The 21,114-nt window shown below is 47.0% G+C and overlaps 1 protein-coding gene across 1 annotated transcript in view; it reads left to right on the top strand.

Annotated features, from left to right (window-relative positions):
• wipi1 (WD repeat domain, phosphoinositide interacting 1) overlaps nt 1-19,629 on the top strand; it is a 40,816-nt gene extending 21,187 nt beyond the window's left edge. The window contains exons 6-14 of the mRNA XM_042317213.1: nt 337-429; nt 2,220-2,290; nt 6,626-6,733; nt 8,138-8,216; nt 8,670-8,755; nt 9,309-9,416; nt 10,655-10,794; nt 11,148-11,248; nt 18,092-19,629. Of these exons, the coding sequence (XP_042173147.1) occupies nt 337-429; nt 2,220-2,290; nt 6,626-6,733; nt 8,138-8,216; nt 8,670-8,755; nt 9,309-9,416; nt 10,655-10,794; nt 11,148-11,248; nt 18,092-18,142 (837 nt within the window). The 3' untranslated portion in view covers nt 18,143-19,629. The remainder of the gene's footprint in view (nt 1-336; nt 430-2,219; nt 2,291-6,625; nt 6,734-8,137; nt 8,217-8,669; nt 8,756-9,308; nt 9,417-10,654; nt 10,795-11,147; nt 11,249-18,091) is intronic.
• Nucleotides 19,630-21,114: the final 1,485 nt, after the last annotated feature.

The raw sequence follows: 21,114 nt of genomic DNA, 5'->3' as shown, positions 1-21,114 counted from the left end.
CACTAATACTGTACTACTGTACTACTGTACTACTACTATACTACTGTACCACTACCATACTACTGTATCACTACTACTGTACTACTATACTACTACTATACTACTGTACTACTATACTACTGTACTACTACTGTACTACTGTACTACTATACTACTGTACTACTGTGTACTACTGTACTACTACTGTACTACTGTACTACTACTGTACTACAATACTACTGTATTACTATACTACTACTGTACTACTACTGTACTACTGTACTACTACTATACTACTGTACCACTACTACTGTACTACTACTACTCTCTCTGTCTCTCTCTCTCTCTCTCTCTCAGAGCACTGTCACAATGATCCCGGCCCATGACAGTCCCCTGGCTGCTCTCACCTTCAACTCGTCAGGCACCAAGCTGGCCAGCGCCTCGGAGAGGGTAAGCACTACCAGGACAGCTGCCCCTAGTGACGGGAGGCCAGCGCCTCGGAGAGGGTAAGCACTACCAGGACAGCTGCCCCTAGTGACGGGAGGCCAGCGCCTCGGAGAGGGTAAGCACTACCAGGACAGCTGCCCCTAGTGACGGGAGGCCAGGGCCTCGGAGAGGGTAAGCACTACCAGGACAGCTGCCCCTAGTGACGGGAGGCCAGCGCCTCGGAGAGGGTAAGCACTACCAGGACAGCTGCCCCTAGTGACGGGAGGCCAGGGCCTCGGAGAGGGTAAGCACTACCAGGACAGCTGCCCCTAGTGACGGGAGGCCAGCGCCTCGGAAAGGGTAAGCACTACCAGGACAGCTGCCCCTAGTGACGGGAGGCCAGGGCCTCGGAGAGGGTAAGCACTATCAGGACAGCTGCCCCTAGTGACGGGAGGCCAGCGCCTCGGAGAGGGTAAGCACTACCAGGACAGCTGCCCCTAGTGACGGGAGGCCAGGGCCTCGGAGAGGGTAAGCACTACCAGGACAGCTGCCCCTAGTGACGGGAGGCCAGCGCCTCGGAGAGGGTAAGCACTACCAGGACAGCTGCCCCTAGTGACGGGAGGCCAGCGCTGCTTTTTTGACAACATACCTGGATATTGCAGTTAGGCCCTGGCCATGTCCAAAACATTCAGTATGTGACTAGTAGTAGATGTACTCTGTTAGGCCCTGGCCATGTCCAAAACATTCAGTACTTGACTAGTAGTAGATGTACTCTGTTAGGCCCTGGCCATGTCCAAAACATTCAGTACTTGACTAGTAGTAGATGTACTCTGTTAGGCCCTGGCCATGTCCAAACATTCAGTACTTGACTAGTAGTAGATGTACTCTGTTAGGCCCTGGCCATGTCCAAAACATTCAGTACTTGACTAGTAGTAGATGTACTCTGTTAGGCCCTGGCCATGTCCAAAACATTCAGTACTTGACTAGTAGTAGATGTACTCTGTTAGGCCCTGGCCATGTCCAAAACATTCAGTACGTGACTAGTAGTAGATGTACTCTGCTGCAGCACACAGTGTATTATAAGCCCATGTGGGCGGGGCATCCTGAAGAGGCATCTCTAGTTAGACAGTCCTGACTGAGGGACTCTCTTCCTCCCTCTAGTTAGACAGTCCTGACTGAGGGACTGACTTCCTCTCTCTAGTTAGACAGTCCTGACTGAGGGACTCTCTTCCTCCCTCTAGTTAGACAGTCCTGACTGAGGGACTCTCTTCCTCCCTCTAGTTAGACAGTCCTGACTGAGGGACTCTCTTCCTCCCTCTAGTTAGACAGTCCTGACTGAGGGACTCTCTTCCTCCCTCTAGTTAGACAGTCCTGACTGTGGGACTCTCTTCCTCCCTCTAGTTAGACAGTCCTGACTGTGAGGGACTGACTCTTCCTCCCTCTAGTTAGACAGTCCTGACTGTGAGGGACTGACTCTCTTCCTCCCTCTAGTTAGACAGTCCTGACTGTGAGGGACTGACTCTCTTTCTCCCTCTAGTTAGACAGTCCTGACTGTGAGGGACTGACTCTCTTCCTCCCTCTAGTTAGACAGTCCTGACTGTGAGGGACTCTCTTCCTCCCACTAGTTAGACAGTCCTGACTGTGAGGGACTCTCTTCCTCCCTCTAGTTAGACAGTCCTGACTGTGAGGGACTCTCTTCCTCCCTCTAGTTAGACAGTCCTGACTGTGAGGGACTGACTCTCTTTCTTACTCCCTTCATATCCCTCCCTCCCTCTCTCTCTCTCTCTCTCTCTCTCCCCCCTCTCTCCCTCCAGGGTACTGTAATCCGTGTGTTCTCCATCCCAGAGGGACAGCGTATGTTTGAGTTCCGCAGAGGGATGAAGAGGTCAGAGTTCACACAATAGAACATAAACTGTATAAACACACTTTACTACACAACATAGTCTACATCTACTGTAATGAACAGGACTAACAGAACACATTAAACACACCTAACGAACAGGACTAACAGAACACATTAAACACACCTAACGAACAGGACTAACAGAACACATTAAACACACCTAACGAACAGGACTAACAGAACACATTAAACACACCTAATGAACAGGACTAACAGAACACATTAAACACACCTAACGAACAGGACTAACAGAACACATTAAACACACCTAACGAACAGGACTAACAGAACACATTAAACACACCTAATGAACAGGACTAACAGAACACATTAAACACACCTAACGAACAGGACTAACAGAACACATTAAACACACCTAACGAACAGAACACATTAAACACACCTAACGAACAGGACTAACAGAACACATTAAACACACCTAATGAACAGGACTAACAGAACACATTAAACACACCTAATGAACAGGACTAACAGAACACATTAAACATACCTAACGAACAGGACTAACAGAACACATTAAACACACCTAACGAACAGGACTAACAGAACACATTAAACACACCTAACGAACAGGACTAACAGAACACATTAAACACACCTAACGAACAGGACTAACAGAACACATTAAACACACCTAACGAACAGGACTAACAGAACCAGTAATCGAATCCAGGCTCACATCTGACCGTGATTGGGAGTCCCATAGGGCGACGCACAATTGGCCCAGCGTTGTCCGGGTTTGGCCTGGGGTAGGTCGTTATTGGCCCAGCGTTGTCCGGGTTTGGCTGGGGGTAAGTCGTTATTGGCCCAGCGTTGTCCGGGTTTGGCCGGGGGTAGGTCGTTATTGGCCCAGCGTTGGCCGGGGGTAGGTCGTTATTGGCCCAGCGGGTTTGGCCTGGGGTAGTCGTTATTGGCCCAGCGTTGGCCGGGGGCAGGGGGTAGGTCGTTATTGGCCCAGCGTTGGCCGGGGGTAGGTCGTTATTGGCCCAGCGTTGGCCGGGGGTAAGTCGTTATTGGCCCATCGTTGTCCGGGTTTGGCCTGGGGTAAGTCGTTATTGGCCCAGCGTTGTGCGGGTTATAATGTGGACTGGGCAGGGATTATTTAACCCCCAAATATGGTCGGGCAGGGATTATTTAACCCCCAAATATGGTCGGGCAGGGATATTTAACCCCCAAATATGGTGAGGGCAGAGATATTTAACCCCCAAATATGGTCAGGGCAGGGATATTTAACTCCCAAAGATGGTCGGACAGGGATATTTAACCCCCAAAGATGGTCGGGCAGGGATATTTAACCCCCAAATATGGTGAGGGCAGGGATATTTAACCCCCAAATATGGTGAGGGCAGGGATATTTCACCCCCAAATATGGTCAGGGCAGGGATATTTAACCCCCAAATATGGTGAGGGCAGGGATATTTAACCCCCAAATATGGTCAGGGCAGGGATATTTAACCCCCAAATATGGTGAGGGTAGGGATATTTAACCCCCAAATATGGTCAGGCAGGGATATTTAACCCCCAAATATGGTGAGGGCAGGGATATTTAACCCCTTAAGATGGTCAGGCAGGGATATTTAACCCCCAAATATGGTCAGGGCAGGGATATTTAACCCCTTAAGATGGTCAGGCAGGGATATTTAACCCCAAATATGGTCAGGGCAGGGATATTTAACCCCTTAAGATGGTCAGGCAGGGATATTTAACCCCTAAGATGGTCAGGGGATATTTAACAGGGATATTTAACCCCCAAATATGGTCAGGGCAGGGATATTTAACCCCCAAATATGGTCAGGGCAAATATTTAACCCCAAATATGGTCAGGGTTAAATATCCCCCTTAAAATGGTCAGGGGGATATTTAACCCCCTGAAGATCTTGTAAGGGGTTAAATATCCCTGCCTAATCTTAAGGGGTTACATCAATTGCCCTGTAAAATGTGTTAGGGCAATTAAAACCCTGAGTTGTCCATTTATAAAATACGGGGGTAAATATCCCAGTAGATTTTGCTGGGTAAACAAGGAAATACCTTTTTTCAGTTCTGACCATTTGATTGTCAAATATCCTATTTGGTCAGCTTAAAATGGGTTTCATTTATTGATGACCCCATCTTGAGGGGTTAAATATCTTCAAAGATGCCCTGACAGCATCTATAATTAAACTGATTTACCCACCCCATGATGTAACATCTTAAGGGGACAAGCAAATATCCCTGCCCTGGGTTTACCATCTAAGCAGGTTTCAGGGATAGATAACTGGAAAATGTCTTCAAAGATAGTTGGCAGGTTTAAATGACACATCCCATGACCTGAACCATCTTAAGGGGTTAAATACACCCAGTTATGCCATGACCATCTTAAGGGGTTAAATATCCTCATTATGACATCTGAACCATCTGAAGACAGGTTTATAATACACATCCCATGACAACATTAGACCATCTTAAGGGTTTATAATATCTCCATTATGACCATTAGAACAGACTGAAGGGGTTAAATGACACATCCCATTATGAACATTAGAACAGACTGGGGACAGGTTTATAATACATCCTCATTATGACATCATTATATTTGGGACAGGTTAAACATCTCCATTATGACAACATTAGAACAGACTGAAGACAGGTTTATAATACACATCTCCCATTATGACCATTAGAACTGAAGACAGGTTTATAATACACATCTCTCATTAGAACAGACTGAAGACAGGTTTATAATGACCATCTCTCATTATGACAACATTAAGATGGTCAGACAGGTTTATAAGGACACATCTCCCATATGACAACATTAGAACAGACTGAAGACAGGTTTATAAGGAACATCTCCCATTATGACAACATTAGAACAGACTGAAGACAGGTTTATAAGGAACATCTCCCATTATGACAACATTAGAACAGACTGAAGACAGGGATTATAATACACATCTCCCATTAACAACATTAAAACGAACAGGGCAGGGATTTATAACCCCACATCTTGATAAGAAATGACAGACTTTTTAAGACAGGTTTATAATGACACATCAATTGGAAATGTAAAATGACTGAAGAGCAGGTTTAAAACATGATTGTCCATTTATAAAAGACTGAAGACAGGTTTAAATTGACACATCTAGATTTTGCAGACTGAAACAGGAAATACACATTTCATTCTGACAGACTTGATTGACAAATATAGTTAAATCTACATTATGACAGCTGTAAGACAGGTTTATTTACACTGATGATAACAGAGGGTGAAAACATTTAAAGATGTTGGCCTCAAACAGACTATAATTAACAGGTTTATAACACTGACACATCTCCCATTATGAACAGACTGAAGACAGGTTTATAATGACACATGTCTGGAATGTAGAATAGACTGAAGACTCTATAATGACATCATTAGAACAGACTGAAGACAGGTTTATAATGACACATCATCTTTATAAGGACACATCTCTCATTATGACATCATTAGAACACACTGAAGACAGGTTTATAATGACACATCTCTCATTATGACAACATTAGAACAGACTGAAGACAGGTTTATAAGGACACATCTCCCATTATGATAGACTGAAGACAGGTTTATAAGGACACATCTCCCATTATGACAGACTGAAGACAGGTTTATAATGACACATCTCTCATTATGACAACATTAAAACAGACTGAAGACAGGTTTATAATGACACATCTCCCATTATGACAACATTATAACAGACTGAAGACAGGTTTATAATGACACATCTCTCATTATGACAGACTGAAGACAGGTTTATAATGACACATCTCTCATTATGACAGACTGAAGACAGGTTTATAATGACACATCTCTCATTATGACAACATTAAAACAGACTGAAGACAGGTTTATAATGACACGTCTCTCATTATGACAGACTGAAGACAGGTTTATAATGACACATCTCTCATTATGACAGACTGAAGACAGGTTTATAATGACACATCTCTCATTATGACAGACTGAAGGCAGGTTTATAATGACACATCTCTCATTATGACAGACTGAAGACAGGTTTATAATGACACATCTCTCATTATGACAGACTGAAGACAGGTTTATAATGACACATCTCTCATGATGACAGTGTGTGATAGAACAGGCAAAGGAATGGCCAGCTGAAATGTTTCAAATGCTTCTTTCATAGCTAGATAACGTAATTTGTGTAATTAAGTTCTCACTAACAGTATGAGTGTAGAAGAGACTTATAATAACTTCCTGTGTGTGTGTGTGTGTGTGTGTGTGTGTGTGTGTGTGTGTCTCTCTCTCTGCAGGTACGTCAATATCAGTTCCCTGTCCTTCAGTCCTGACGCCCAGTTCCTCTGTGCCTCCAGCAACACTGAGACCGTACACATCTTCAAACTAGAACAGCACGGACCCAGGTACACACACACACACACACACACACACACACACACACACACACACACACACACACACACACACACACACACACACAGAAGGAGTCATCCACAACCTGGCAAGCCTACATACATCTCTCTCTATCCCCCTCTCTCTCTTTCTCTCCCCCTGTCTCTCTCTGTGTATCTCCCTGTCTCTCTGTCTCCCTGTCTCTCTCTGTCTCTCTCTGTGTATCTCCCTGTCTCTCTCTGTGTATCTCCCTGTCTCTCTAACTGTCTCTCTCTGTGTATCTCCTGTCTCTCTCTGTGTATCTCCCTGTCTCTGTGTATCTCCCTGTCTCTCTAACTGTCTCTCTCTGTGTATCTCCCTGTCTCTCTCTGTGTATCTCCCTGTCTCTCTAACTGTCTCTCTCTGTGTATCTCCCTGTCTCTCTAACTGTCTCTCTCTGTGTATCTCCCTGTCTCTTCTGTGTATCTCCCTGTCTCTCTCTGTGTATCTCTGTCTCTCTAACTGTCTCTCTCTGTGTATCTCCCTGTCTCTCTAATGTGTCTCCCTGTCTCTGTGTATCTCCCTGTCTCTCTCTGTGTATCTCCCTGTCTCTCTCTGTCTCTAACGGTCTGTATCTCCCTGTCTCTCTAATCTGTCTGTCTCTCTCTGTGTATCTCCCTGTCTCTCTCTGTGTTCTCTGTCTCTCTCTGTCTCCTCTCTGTCTCTCTCTGTCTCCCTGTCTCTCTAACTGTCTCTCTCTGTGTATCTCTCCTCTGTCTCTCTCTGTGTATCTCCCTGTCTCTCTGTGTATCTCCCTGTCTCTCTCTCTGTGTCTCCCTCTCTCTAACTGTCTCTCCTGTGTATCTCCCTGTCTCTCTCTGTGTTTCTCCCTGTCTCTCTCTGTGTATCTCCCTGTCTCTCTAACTGTCTCTCTCTGTGTATCTCCCTGTCTCTCTAACTGTCTCTCTCTGTGTATCTCCCTGTCTCTCTCTGTGTATCTCCCTGTCTCTCTGTGTGTCTCCCTGTCTCTCTCTGTGTCTCCCTGTCTCTCTCTGTGTCTCTGTCTCTCTCTGTGTATCTCCCTGTCTCTCTCTGTGTATCTCCCTGTCTCTCTCTGTGTATCTCCCTGTCTCTCTGTCTGTGTATCTCCCTGTCTCTCTCTGTGTGTATCTCCCTGTCTCTCTCTGTCTCTCTCTGTGTATCTCCCTGTCTCTCTCTGTGTCTTTCTGTGTATCTCCCTGTCTCTCTCTGTGTATGTGTATCTCCCTGTCTCTCTCTGTGTATCTCCCTGTCTCTCTAACTGTGTCTCTCCTGTCTCTCTGTGTATCTCCCTGTCTCTCTCTGTGTATCTCCCTGTCTCTCTCTGTGTATCTCCTGTCTCTCTCTGTGTCTCTCCCTGTCTCTCTCTGTGTCTCTCCCTGTCTCTCTCTGTGTAGTGGAGAGGAGGAGTGTCCTACCTGGGGATCCTACGTAGGGAAGATGTTCTCTGCAGCCAGCAGCTACCTCCCAGCCCAGGTGTCTTGTCTTATTGGCCTTTTCTCTCTTGTTCCCTGCATGTTTATATATTATGCTTCTTCTTATTCAATACTATTTGTTTACTCGCTGTACTGAGAGGAGATCTTGTAAGTAGCATGACATTGTACTGTATACACTAGGCTGTATCCTATCATGGGGCCTAGGGTTAGAGCAGGCAGGGTAGCCTAGTGGTTAGAGCGTTGGACTAGTAACCGAGCCTAAGGTTGCAAGTTCATATCCCCGAGCTGACAAGGTACAAATCTGTTGTTCTGCCCCTGAACAAGGCAGTTAACCAGCAGGTAGTAAGCGTTGGACTAGTAACTGTAGCCTAGTGGTTACTGTTCCTAGGCCGTCATTGAAAATAAGAATTTGTTCTTAACTGACTTGCCTAGTTAAATAAAGGTAAAATAAAAAAAATAAAAAATATGACTGTAAACTTTGATTGCATTTGAGGTGTCTGGCGTGATGAGTCAGGAAAGAGCCTTCGCCACTGTACGCCTCCTAGTGGCCGGGCAGAGGAACGTCTGTACCCTCGCCACGTGAGTTTCCCTGTCTGTGTATTTTTGTGTTTAGGGATTGTGGGTGTATGGTGTGTGTACTGTATAGGGAGTTGGTGTGTTTTTTTTTGTCTCCGTAGGTTTTGGTCTATTTGTTATACACAGTAGTACACAGTGGTAGACAGTAGTACACAGTAGTAGACAGTAGTAGACAGTAGTAGACCGTAGTAGTAGACTAGACAGTTGTAGTAGTAGACAGTAGTAGACTGTAGTAGTAGTAGACAGTAGTAGACAGTAGTAGCAGTAGTAGACAGTAGTAGACAGTAGTACACAGTAGTAGACAGTACACAGTAGTAGTACACAGTAGTAGACAGTAGTAGACAGTAGTAGACTGTAGTAGACTGTAGTAGACAGTAGTACACAGTAATACACAGTAGTGGACAGTAGTAGACTGAATTACACAGTTTAAAAGACTATATCGTAGATCATCCTGACCTGATCCTAGAGTGATGGCCATAAATGATAGTGTTGTCTGTCCTGTTCCACTGGGTGTGAGGGTGTCATGGCTGGCTGTGTCCCTGTGTCTGTCTGTCAGGATCCAGAAGCTTCCTCGTCTGCTGGTGGCCTCCTCTGACGGACAGCTGTTCATCTATAACGTCGACCCTCAGGATGGAGGAGAGTGCGTCCTGGCTCAGAAACACAGGTGAGAGGTCATCTCAGGTCAGAGGTCAATCGAGGTCATCTCAGGTCAGAGGCCAATCAAGATCAGAAGCCTTTACAGCTGCTTTGCTAATCAAACAAACTGCTGAAAGTGACATCTGGAAAACCGTAATCTGCAACTTATTCAATATCAGACCTAGTATTTATGATGTCATCTGCAACTTATTCAATACCAGACCTAGTATTTATGATGTCATCTGGAACTTATTCAATACCAGACCTAGTATTTATGATGTCATCTGCAACTTATTCAATACCAGACCTAGTATTTATGATGTCATCTGGAACTTATTCAATACCAGACCTAGTATTTATGATGTCATCTGCTTAACTTATTCAATATTCAATACAGACCTAGTATTTATGATGTCATCTGGAACTTTCAATACCAGACCTAGTATTTATGATGACATCTGGAACTTATTCAATACCAGACCTAGTATTTATGATGTCATCTGCAACTTATTCAATACCAGACCTAGTATTTATGATGTCATCTGCAACTTATTCAATACCAGACCTAGTATTTATGATGTCATCTGGAACTTATTCAATACCAGACCTAGTATTTATGATGTCATCTGCAACTTATTCAATACCAGACCTAGTATTTATGATGTCATCTGCAACTTATTCAATACCAGACCTAGTATTTATGATGTCATCTGGAACTTATTCAATACCAGACCTAGTATTTATGATGTCATCTGGAACTTATTCAATACCAGACCTAGTATTTATGATGTCATCTGGAACTTATTCAATACCAGACCTAGTATTTATGATCTGCAACTTATTCAATACCAGACCTAGTATTTATGATGTCATCTGCAACTTATTCAATACCAGACCTAGTATTTATGATGTCATCTGCAACTTATTCAATACCAGACCTAGTATTTATGCTTTATTGCCAGGGGAAACATATATTTACATTGCCAAAGCAAGTGAAATAGATAATAAAAAAAAGCTAAATAAACAATAAAAAATGTGCAGTAAACATTACACTCACAAGTTTCAAAGGAATAAAGACGTTTCAAATGTCATATTATATATATATACAGTGTTGTAACGATGTACAAATGGTTAAAGTACAAATGGGAAAATAAATAAACAGAAATATAGGTTGTATTTACAATGGTGTTTGTTCTTCACTGGTTGTCCTTGTGGCAACAGCTCACAAATCTATCTGATCTATCTGATTCTCTCTCTCTCTCTCAGATTGTTTGGTGAGGATGAGGACAAGGAGGAAGGGGTGGAGTCAGAAGGGTCAGAGGTCACGGTGCCCGTCCAGGCATGTCCATCATACGCCGCCACTGTTGCCATACCAGCCACCGGTCCAGTCACTACCACGCTCACAGGTGTGTGTGTGTGTGTGTGTGTGTGTGTGTGTGTGTGATAAATATTGTGTGTGTGTGTGTGTGTGTGTGTGAGAGAGCGATTGTGTGAGAGAGTGAGGAAGACAGAGAGAAAAAGAGATATGTGTTGTATCTGAAAGGGTGTGTCTGTGTGTGTGTGTGTGTGTTGTATCTGAAAGGGTGTGTGTGTGTGTGTGTGTGTGTGTGTGTGTGTGTGTGTGTGTGTGTGTGAGAGAGAGAGAGATTGTGTGAGAGACTGAGGAAGACAGAGAGAAAGAGAGATGTGTGTTGTATCTGAAAGTGTGTGTGTGTATATATAACTTTACCTGTAACCCCTCTCCTCCTCTCCTCCCCAGGTTACTCTGAGGATGGTGGGGCTAAGAAGGGAGAGGTGATCCCAGAACATGAGTTTGCTGCTGGTCCCGTCTGTCTGGATGATGAGAACGAGTTTCCTCCAGTGAGCAACCAGCAACTCTGCTAGCCTGGTCCTATACAGAGACAGTAGTCATGCTAACTCTCCTAGCCTGGTCCTATACAGAAACAGTAGTCATGCTAACTCTCCTAGCCTGGTCCTATACAGAGACAGTAGTCATGCTAACTCTCCTAGCCTGGTCCTATACAGAAACAGTAGTCATGCTAACTCTCCTAGCCTGGTCCTATACAGAGACAGTAGTCATGCTAACTCTCCTAGCCTGGTCCTATACAGAAACAGTAGTCATGCTAACTCTCCTAGCCTGGTCCTATACAGAAACAGTAGTTATGCTAACTCTCCTAGCCTGGTCCTATACAGAAACAGTAGTCATGCTAACTCTCCTAGCCTGGTCCTATACAGAAACAGTAGTCATGCTAACTCTCCTAGCCTGGTCCTATACAGAAACAGTAGTCATGCTAACAGCCTGGTCCTAGTAGTCATGCTAACTCTCCTAGCCTGGTCCTATACAGAAACAGTAGTCATGCTAACTCTCCTAGCCTGGTCCTATACAGAGACAGTAGTCATGCTAACTCTCCTAGCCTGGTCCTATACAGAGACAGTAGTCATGCTAACTCTCCTAGCCTGGTCCTATACAGAAATAGTAGTCATGCTAACTCTCCTAGCCTGGTCCTATACAGAAACAGTAGCCTGGCTAGCTAGCCAGAGACTGAGAGAAGCAGAGTTTGGCCAAAGCGAGACATTTCAACCTGTAAAAACATTAGACAAAGGGAAAGGGTGCAACTCTACCCTACTGCCTTCATAAACTACAGGACAGCTCCTCAATCGTGGTGAGCAGCAGTAGTGCTTCTGGGATACTGAGTCTGGAAGTCCATCAGTAGGATCAGAGGAGCACATGTAAAGAGTTGACCGTACTGTCTTTATATTCCACTCAGGTGCTAGCCGGGTCCCATACCCTCCTACACACTAGTCCACTTCCCTAACCCCTACAAACTAGTCCCCTTCCTTAACCGCTACCCTCCTGCAGACTAGTCCCCTTCCTTAACCCCTACCCTACTACAAACTAGTCCCCTTCCTTAACCCCTAACCTCCCACAAACTAGTCCCCTTCCTTAACCCCTAACCTCCCACAAACTAGTCCCCTTCCTTAACCCCTACCCTACAAACTAGTCCCCTCCCCCCTACAAACTAGTCCCCTTCCTTAACCCCTACCCTCCTACACACTAGTCCAAACTAGTCCCCTTCCTTAACCCCTACCCTCCTGCAGACTAGTCCCCTTCCTTAACCCCTACCCTACTACAAACTAGTCCCCTTCCTTAACCCCTACCCTACCACAAACTAGTCCCCTTCCTTAACCCCTAACCTCCCACAAAACTAGTCCCCTTCCTTAACCCCTACCCTCCCACAAACTAGTCCCCTTCCTTAACCCCTACCCTACTACAAACTAGTCCCCTTCCTTAACCCCTACCCTACAACAAACTAGTCCCCTTCCTTAACCCTACCCTCCCAACCCCCTACCCTACAACAAACTAGTCCCCTTCCTTAACCCCTACCCTCCTACAAACTAGTCCCCTTCCTTAACCCCTACCCTACTACAAACTAGTCCCCTTCCTTAACCCTACAACAAACTAGTCCCCTTCCTTAACCCCTACCCTAACAACAAACTAGTCCCCTTCCTTAACCCCTACCCTACTACAAACTAGTCCCCTTCCTTAACCCCTACCCTCCTACAAACTAGTCCCCTTCCTTAACCCCTACCCTACAAACTAGTCCCCTTCCTTAACCCCTACCCTCCCACAAACTAGTCCCCTTCCTTAACCCCTACCCTCCTACAAACTAGTCCCCTTCCTTAACCCCTACCCTCCTACACACTAGTCCCCTTCCCTCCTGCAGACCCCCTTCCCTCCTACACACTAGTCCCCTTCCCTAACCCCTACCCTCCTACAAACTAGTCCCCTTCCTTAACCCCTACCCTCCCACACTAGTCCCCTTCCTTAACCCCTTCCTTAACCCTACCCTCCTACACACTAGTCCCCTTCCTTAACCCCTACCCTCCTACAAACTAGTCCCCTTCCTTAACCCCTACCCTCCTACACACTAGTCCCCTTCCTTAACCCCTACCCTCCTACACACTAGTCCCCTTCCTTAACCCCTACCCTCCTACAAACTAGTCCCCTTCCTTAACCCCTACCCTCCTACAAACTAGTCCCCTTCCTCAAACTAGTCCTTCCTCACACTAGTCCCCTTCCTTAACCCCTACCCTCCCACAAACCCCTTCCTTAACCCCTACCCTCCTACACACTAGTCCCCTTCCTTAACCCCTACCCTCCTACACACTAGTCCCCTTCCTTAACCCCTACCCTCCTACACTAGTCCCCTTCCTTAACCCCTACCCTCCTACACACTAGTCCCCTTCCTTAACCCCTACCCTCCTACAACTAGTCCCCTTCCTTAACCCCTTCCTCCTAACTAGTCCCTTCCTTAACCCCTACCCTCCTACACACTAGTCCCCTTCCTCCTACACACTAGTCCCTTCCTAACCCCTCCCCTCCTACACACTAGTCCCCTTCCTTAACCCCTACCCTCCTACACACTAGTCCCCTTCCTTAACCCCTACCCTCCTACAACTAGTCCCCTTCCTTAACCCCTACCCTCCTACACACTAGTCCCCTTCCTTAACCCCTACCCTCCTACACACTAGTCCCCTTCCTTAACCCCTACCCTCCTACACCCCCTTCCTTAACCCCTACCCTCCTACACACTAGTCCCCTTCCTTAACCCCTACCCTCCTACACACTAGTCCCCTTCCTTAACCCCTACCCTCCTACACACTAGTCCCCTTCCTTAACCCCTACCCTCCTACACACTAGTCCCCTTCCCCTTAACCCCTACCCTCCTACACACTAGTCCCCTTCCTTAACCCCCCTACCCTCCTACCCCCTACACTACCCTTCCTCACACTAGTCCCCTTCCTTAACCCCTACCCTCCTACACACTAGTCCCCTTCCTTAACCCCTACCCTCCTACACACTAGTCCCCTTCCTTAACCCCTACCCTCCTACACACTAGTCCCCTTCCTTAACCCCTACCCTCCTACACCTAGTCCCCTTCCTTAACCCCTACCCTCCTACACACTAGTCCCCTTCCTCAAACTAGTCCCTTCCCTACCCCTACCCTCCTACACACCCCTAGTCCCCTTCCTTAACCCCTACCCTCCTACACACTAGTCCCCTTCCCCTAACCCCTACCCTCCTACACACTAGTCCCCTTCCTCAAACTAGTCCCCTTCCTTAACCCCTACCCTCCTACACACTAGTCCCCCCTTCCCCTTCCTAACCCCCTTCCTTAACCCCTCCCTCCTACCCTTCCTTAACCCCTACCCTCCCACACTAGTCCCCTTCCTTAACCCCTACCCTCCTACACACTAGTCCCCTTCCTTAACCCCTACCCTCCTACACACTAGTCCCCTTCCTTAACCCCTACCCTCCTACACTAGTCCCCTTCCTCAACCCCCTTCCTTAACCCCTCCTCCTACACACTAGTCCCCTTCCTTAACCCCTACCCTCCTACACACTAGTCCCCTTCCTTAACCCCTACCCTCCTACACACTAGTCCCCTTCCTTAACCCCTACCCTCCTACACACTAGTCCCCTTCCTTAACCCCTACCCTCCTACACACTAGTCCCCTTCCTTAACCCCTACCCTCCTACACACTAGTCCCCTTCCTTAACCCCTACCCTCCTACACACTAGTCCCCTTCCTTAACCCCTACCCTCCTACACACTAGTCCCCTTCCTTAACCCCTACCCTCCTACACACTAGTCCCCTTCCTTAACCCCTACCCTCCTACACACTAGTCCCCTTCCTTAACCCCTACCCTCCTACACACTAGTCCCCTTCCTTAACCCCTACCCTCCTACACACTAGTCCCCTTCCTTAACCCCTACCCTCCTACACACTAGTCCCCTTCCTTAACCCCTACCCTCCTACACACTAGTCCCCTTCCTTAACCCCTACCCTCCTACACACTAGTCCCCTTCCTTAACCCCTACCCTCCTACACACTAGTCCCCTTCCTTAACCCCTACCCTCCTACACACTAGTCCCCTTCCTTAACCCCTACCCTCCTACACACTAGTCCCCTTCCTTAACCCCTTTCCCTCCTACACACTAGTCCCCTTCCTTAACCCCTACCCTCCTACACACTAGTCCCCTTCCTTAACCCCTACCCTCCTACACACTAGTCCCCTTCCTAACCCCTACCCTCCTACACACTAGTCCCCTTCCTTAACCCCTACCCTCCTACACACTAGTCCCCTTCCTTAACCCCTACCCTCCTACACACTAGTCCCCTTCCTTAACCCCTACCCTCCTACACACTAGTCCCCTTCCTTAACCCCTACCCTCCTACACACTAGTCCCCTTCCTTAACCCCCCTACCCTCCTACACACCCTAGTCCCCTTCCTTAACCCCTACCCTCCTACACACTAGTCCCCTTCCCCTTAACCCCTACCCCCTCCTACACACTAGTCCCCTTCCTTAACCCCTACCCTCCTACACACTAGTCCCCTTCCTTAACCCCCTACCCTCCTACACACTAGTCCCCTTCCTTAACCCCTACCCTCCTACACACTAGTCCCCTTCCTTAACCCCTACCCTCCTACACACTAGTCCCCTTCCTTAACCCCTACCCTCCTACATAGTCCCCTTCCTTAACCCCTACCCTCCTACACACTAGTCCCCTTCCTTAACCCCTACCCTCCTACACACTAGTCCCCTTCCTTAACCCCTTCCTTAATCCTAACCCCTGCACACTAGTCCCCTTCCTTAACCCCTACCCTCCTACACACTAGTCCCCTTCCTTAACCCCTACCCTCCTACACACTAGTCCCCTTCCTTAACCCCTACCCTCCTACACACTAGTCCCCTTCCCCCTTCCTTACCCTCCTGAGTTCCTACACTAGTCCCCTTCCTTAACCCCTACCCTCCTACACACTAGTCCCCTTCCTTAACCCCTACCCTCCTACACACTAGTCCCCTTCCTTAACCCCTACCCTCCTACACACTAGTCCCCTTCCTTAACCCCTACCCTCCTACACACTAGTCCCCTTCCTTAACCCCTACCCTCCTACATTGCGTTTCACTCTGTGAAATACCAGAATTACTTCAATACCTCATTTCTCTGGAATAGATATTTTGGTTTATGTGATTTTATAAGTGTTGCCTTCTTAACATGACGTGTATAATGAATCAAATGGGGGTTTGAAAGAACCGGATTTTGAAAGGAACCGTTCAGATGTTTCGGCCGGGATTAAATTAGATCCTGGGTGATAGGCAGGAAATGTTCCCACGTTCGCGGAGATTCCCATTTACAGGAAAACTCAGTCAGATATTGCCTTTAAAAGTCCCAATGCATAACCCGCGATCAGATTGAATCCTAGTTGCATGTGGCCAGTTCTGTTGGTGTAAGTGTTATATTAATCCACTAGGGGGTGCTGTTGTCCCCGTGTGAGTTCCTATTGATCAGTGCAACCTGTAAGCAAGTAGAAGTCGCTCCTAAGCACTGATCTAGGATCAGCATACCCCTGGCCAGTCCTGACCTTTACTATATGAAGGTTAAGCGCAATACTGGTCCTAGATCAGTGCATGAAGAGAAGATTCTATGTTGCTTTATTGGGTGTAGAGAGAGCCCATGATTCTCAATGTCAGCGCCTGATTGTAGTAATCAAGTGCTCGTTGACCGGTTGTAGCATCAGGTGTGCTAGTTCTGGAACAGTTCAAATGCATGGACAGGCTGGGGGTTGTCGAGGAGAGGTGATAATACATGGACAGGCTGGGGTTGTCGAGGAGAGGTTGTGATAATACATGGACAGGCTGGGGGTTGTCGAGGAGAGGTTGTGATAATACATGGACAGGCTGGGGTTGCCGAGGCTGGTGGTTGCCGAGAGGTTGTGATAATACATGGACAGGCTGGTGGTTGTCGAGGAGAGGTTGTGATAATACATGGACAGGCTGGTGGTTGCCGAGGAGAGGTTGTGATAATACATGAACAGGCTGGTGGTTGCCGAGGAGAGGTTGTGATAATACATGGACAGGCTGGGGGTTGCCGAGGAGAGGTTGTGATAATACATGGACAGGCTGGTGGTTGCCGAGGAGACGTTGGGAAAAGACTGCCTGTGTGATGCCCTACTAGTTTCTATGTCCTATTGAAATGAATGTCAACCTGTAGTTCTGTCACATTCTCTGAGAAGGGGAGCCGTGATACATGACCACGTGACCATACTACAATAACAATGTTGTTTTGAAATGTCTTGGCATGACTGTGTGTTTTATAAGGAATAAGAAGGTCTGTTTGTACACCTCTGTCTAGTCTGTCCCATGTGTCTGGTCCTAGAAAAACCTTGTCTAAGAGCATTAATCACAGGATTTATCTTAGTTAGTGGAGGGTTTTCTAAAACATTCCCCCCCCCTTGATGTTGATATTGATAAAGGTGGACGTCTTTCGTCTGTCTCTCAGAGTCGGGGTCAATTCCATTTCCATTCAATCAGTTCAGGAATTACATTGAATTGACTGAGGTTCGCATCCCAAATGGCACCCTATATAGTGCACTACTTTTGACTAGAGCCCTATGGCCAATGGCACCCTATTCCCTATATAGTGCACTACTTTTGACCCTGGTAGTTCACCATATAGGAAATAGGGCTCTGGTTAAAAGTAGTGCACATTACAGGGAACAGGATACCATTTGGGACTCAGCCTGATATGATATGGAAGGAACTTTAACCCTGTTGTCTCTATTATAACAAGACTATGACCAAAAACCATTCAACCTGACCCCTGACCCCGGTCTGTTTTGGTGTTTTTTGGTAGATAAATTGGTGCCGCGACGGAACTCGAGGTGGCCAGGGGCGTCGTCTGTGAGGGAAGGACAGGAGGACAGACAGACAGGTGTCTGTTGTACACGTTAGAACACACTGACACCTGGTCTGGAACCACAGGCGGGAGGACAGACAGACAGACAGGTGTCTGTTGTACACGTTAGAACACACTGACACCTGGTCTGGAACCACAGGACTTCCAGGGGTACCGTTACCCAGAGAGAGAGAGTCAGAGAGGAACAGGACTAAATAAACCAGGGGAGCCGTTACCCAGAGAGAGAGTCATGACTAAATAAACCAGGGGAGCCGTTACCCAGAGAGAGAGTCAGATAGAGAGGAACAGGACTAAATAAACCAGAGGGAGAAAAGATTCTCATTTTAAGGTGCTAAGTTATTTTTTTGAATTAAGTGATTTAAAAATAAATAAATAAATAATAATCATGATTTCTAATTGGGAGGGGGGGGGGGCAGGACTGGGTGTTTGTGAACCGGTGTATTACAGTCCTGGGTCAAATATATCATGTCAAACACTCAAATACCATTATGTCCTAAAAGGCACCCTATTCCCTATATAGTGCACTACTTTTGACAAGGCCCATAGGGCTCTGATTAAATGTAATACACTATATAGGGAATATAGTTCAATTTGGTGCACAGTCCAGAGCTGTGCTTAGTTTAGTTCAGTGGTTCTCAACCCAGGGGTACTAGGAGAGGGTACTAGAGGGGGTACTAGAGAAGACTCATGAGACCATAGGCCTACTGGTCAAAATGCACATGAAGGGGGTACTTCAGGGGTACTCTGGGCAGAGCAAAATTTAGTTGGTGGCATACTAACCAAAAAATAAATAAATGGGTTTAGTGTTTCCTGTAAAATGGAACCAATGAAACCGATTTGAATATTCCCAAGAGGACAAACTCCAAACTAAATCAAGGTCACAAAGCCTCTGTCTCAGAGGGCACCTTGGAAGAGCAGTGGAAGTATTAGAGACCATGTGTGTGATCCGTCTGTGGTGTGATAAGACTCTCCTGTACCACGTGCATGGTGGGGTCTCTATCCCCTGTACTATACCCACTGCTATACCCACTCTCCTGTACCACGTGCATGACTGACATGTCGCAAATATAACCACGGTTTTGTTTTTTTATAGCTACATACATTACTTGACAAAAAAAAAACATTTTATAATAGAATAATTAAATTGTTTAATTATAGCATCATCATAACTTTGTATTACGTTTGTTATTATTATTAACATTATGGTATTTAATCGTAAAGGAGATTAACAGGTTTTATTATGATGTTTATTTTGTTTTAAATCTGTGTATTTGGATGTATTGATACTTACTAAATGTTTACATGTACACCTATTGGACACGAACCAGCAGGTCGTTTTGTATGTACGTCCCGATGATATCATTTGTAAAAGTGCGACGTTTTGCAGATTGCACAAAGACCAACAAAAACAGACTCTACACAGAAACAAACAAATAAAGAAGTTGACTGAAGTAGGAATGGAATTATGCAAATCACATGACTTGAGTGGTTATTTATCTTTAATGGGGGAGGGAGAGGAGAGGAAAGGGAGAGGAGGGAGGGGGGGGAGAGGAGGGAGGGAGGGGGAGGAGGGAGGGAGGGGGGGAGGGGGAGGAGAGGGGGAGGAGGGAGGGAGGGGGGGAGGAGAGGAGGGAGGGAGGAGGGAGGGAGGAGGGGGAGGGGGGGAGGGGGAGGGAGGGGGAGGGAGGGAGGGGGGGGAGGGAGGGGGAGGGAGAGGAGAGGAAGGGAGGGGGGGAGGAGGGAGGGGGAGGAAGGGAGGGAGGGGGGAGGGAGGGAGGGGGGAGGGAGGAGGGGGAGGGAGGGAGGGAGGGAGGGGGAAATTAGGGAGGAGGGGAGGGGGAGGGGGGAGGAGAGGGGGAGGGAGGGAGGGGGGGAGGGAGGAGAGGGAGGGAGGGAGGGAGGGAGGAGGGAGGGAGGGAGGGAGGGAGGGGGGGAGGGAGGGGAAAGGAGGGAGGGAGGGAGGGAGGAAGGGAGGGAGAGGAAAGGGAGGGAGGGGAGGGAGAGAGAGGAAAGGGAGGGAGGGAGGAGGGAAAGGGAGGGAGGGAGGAAAGGGATGGAGAGAGGGGGAGGGAGGGAGGGAGAGAGGGAGAAGGAACCAAGGGAGGAGAGAGGGGGAGGGAGAAGAGGGAGAGAGGAAAGGGAGGGAGGGAGAGAAAGGGAGGAAGGGAGAGGAAAGGGAGGAGGGAGGAAAGGGGAGGGAGAGAGAGGGAAAGGGAGGGAGGGAGAGAGAGAGGAAAGGGCGGGAGGGAGGGAGGGAGAGAGAGAGGGGAAAGGGAGGGAGGGAGGGAGGGAGAGAGAGGAAAGGGAAGGAAGGGGAGGAAGGAATGTTTTGGACAGATGTTATATTATTAGACCACTGAGTCCACACACAGCCTTGGATGTAGTAGCCAATCTATCCTTGTATAGAATTTGCCACAGAACTAATATCAGCTTACCTAAACCTTAACCATTAGAGGGACAAATATGACCTTAAATCAGAATCTATGTTTACACAGGCAGCCAAATTCAGATATTTTAAAAAAACGAATTGGTATTTTGATCAATCACATCAGATCTTTCACAACAGATATTTTCAAAGCTTATCTGATTGGTCAAAAGACCAATTAGTGACAGAAAAAAATCAGAATTGAGCTATGTAGAAAAGGCATTCATATTTAGTCTTTCTGTAACTCCCAATCACGGCCAGTTGTGATACAGCCTGGAATCGAACCAGGGTCTGTAGTGACGCCTCTAGCACTGAGACGCAGTGCCTTAGACCGCTGCCCCACCCGGGAGTAGCAGTGTGTGAATGATGGTGGTGAGGTGACAGGCCAATTAAGACGTCATCCATACTGCTCTAGCCGGCAGCCTTGTAGTGATTTCAAATCCTTAAGAGTCCGTTGACGCATCTATCTAAGTAACATAATTTAAAAAATCCCCATCACAATTCGTCAGTTTAAACTTGAGATATCAGTTGTTGT

The sequence above is a fragment of the Oncorhynchus tshawytscha genome, unplaced genomic scaffold (genome assembly GCF_018296145.1).
Source record: "Oncorhynchus tshawytscha isolate Ot180627B unplaced genomic scaffold, Otsh_v2.0 Un_contig_2750_pilon_pilon, whole genome shotgun sequence".
Classification (NCBI taxonomy): domain Eukaryota; kingdom Metazoa; phylum Chordata; class Actinopteri; order Salmoniformes; family Salmonidae; genus Oncorhynchus; species Oncorhynchus tshawytscha.
The sequence above is the reverse complement of the archived record's forward strand: the minus strand, read 5'-3'. Positions and strand labels throughout refer to the sequence as shown.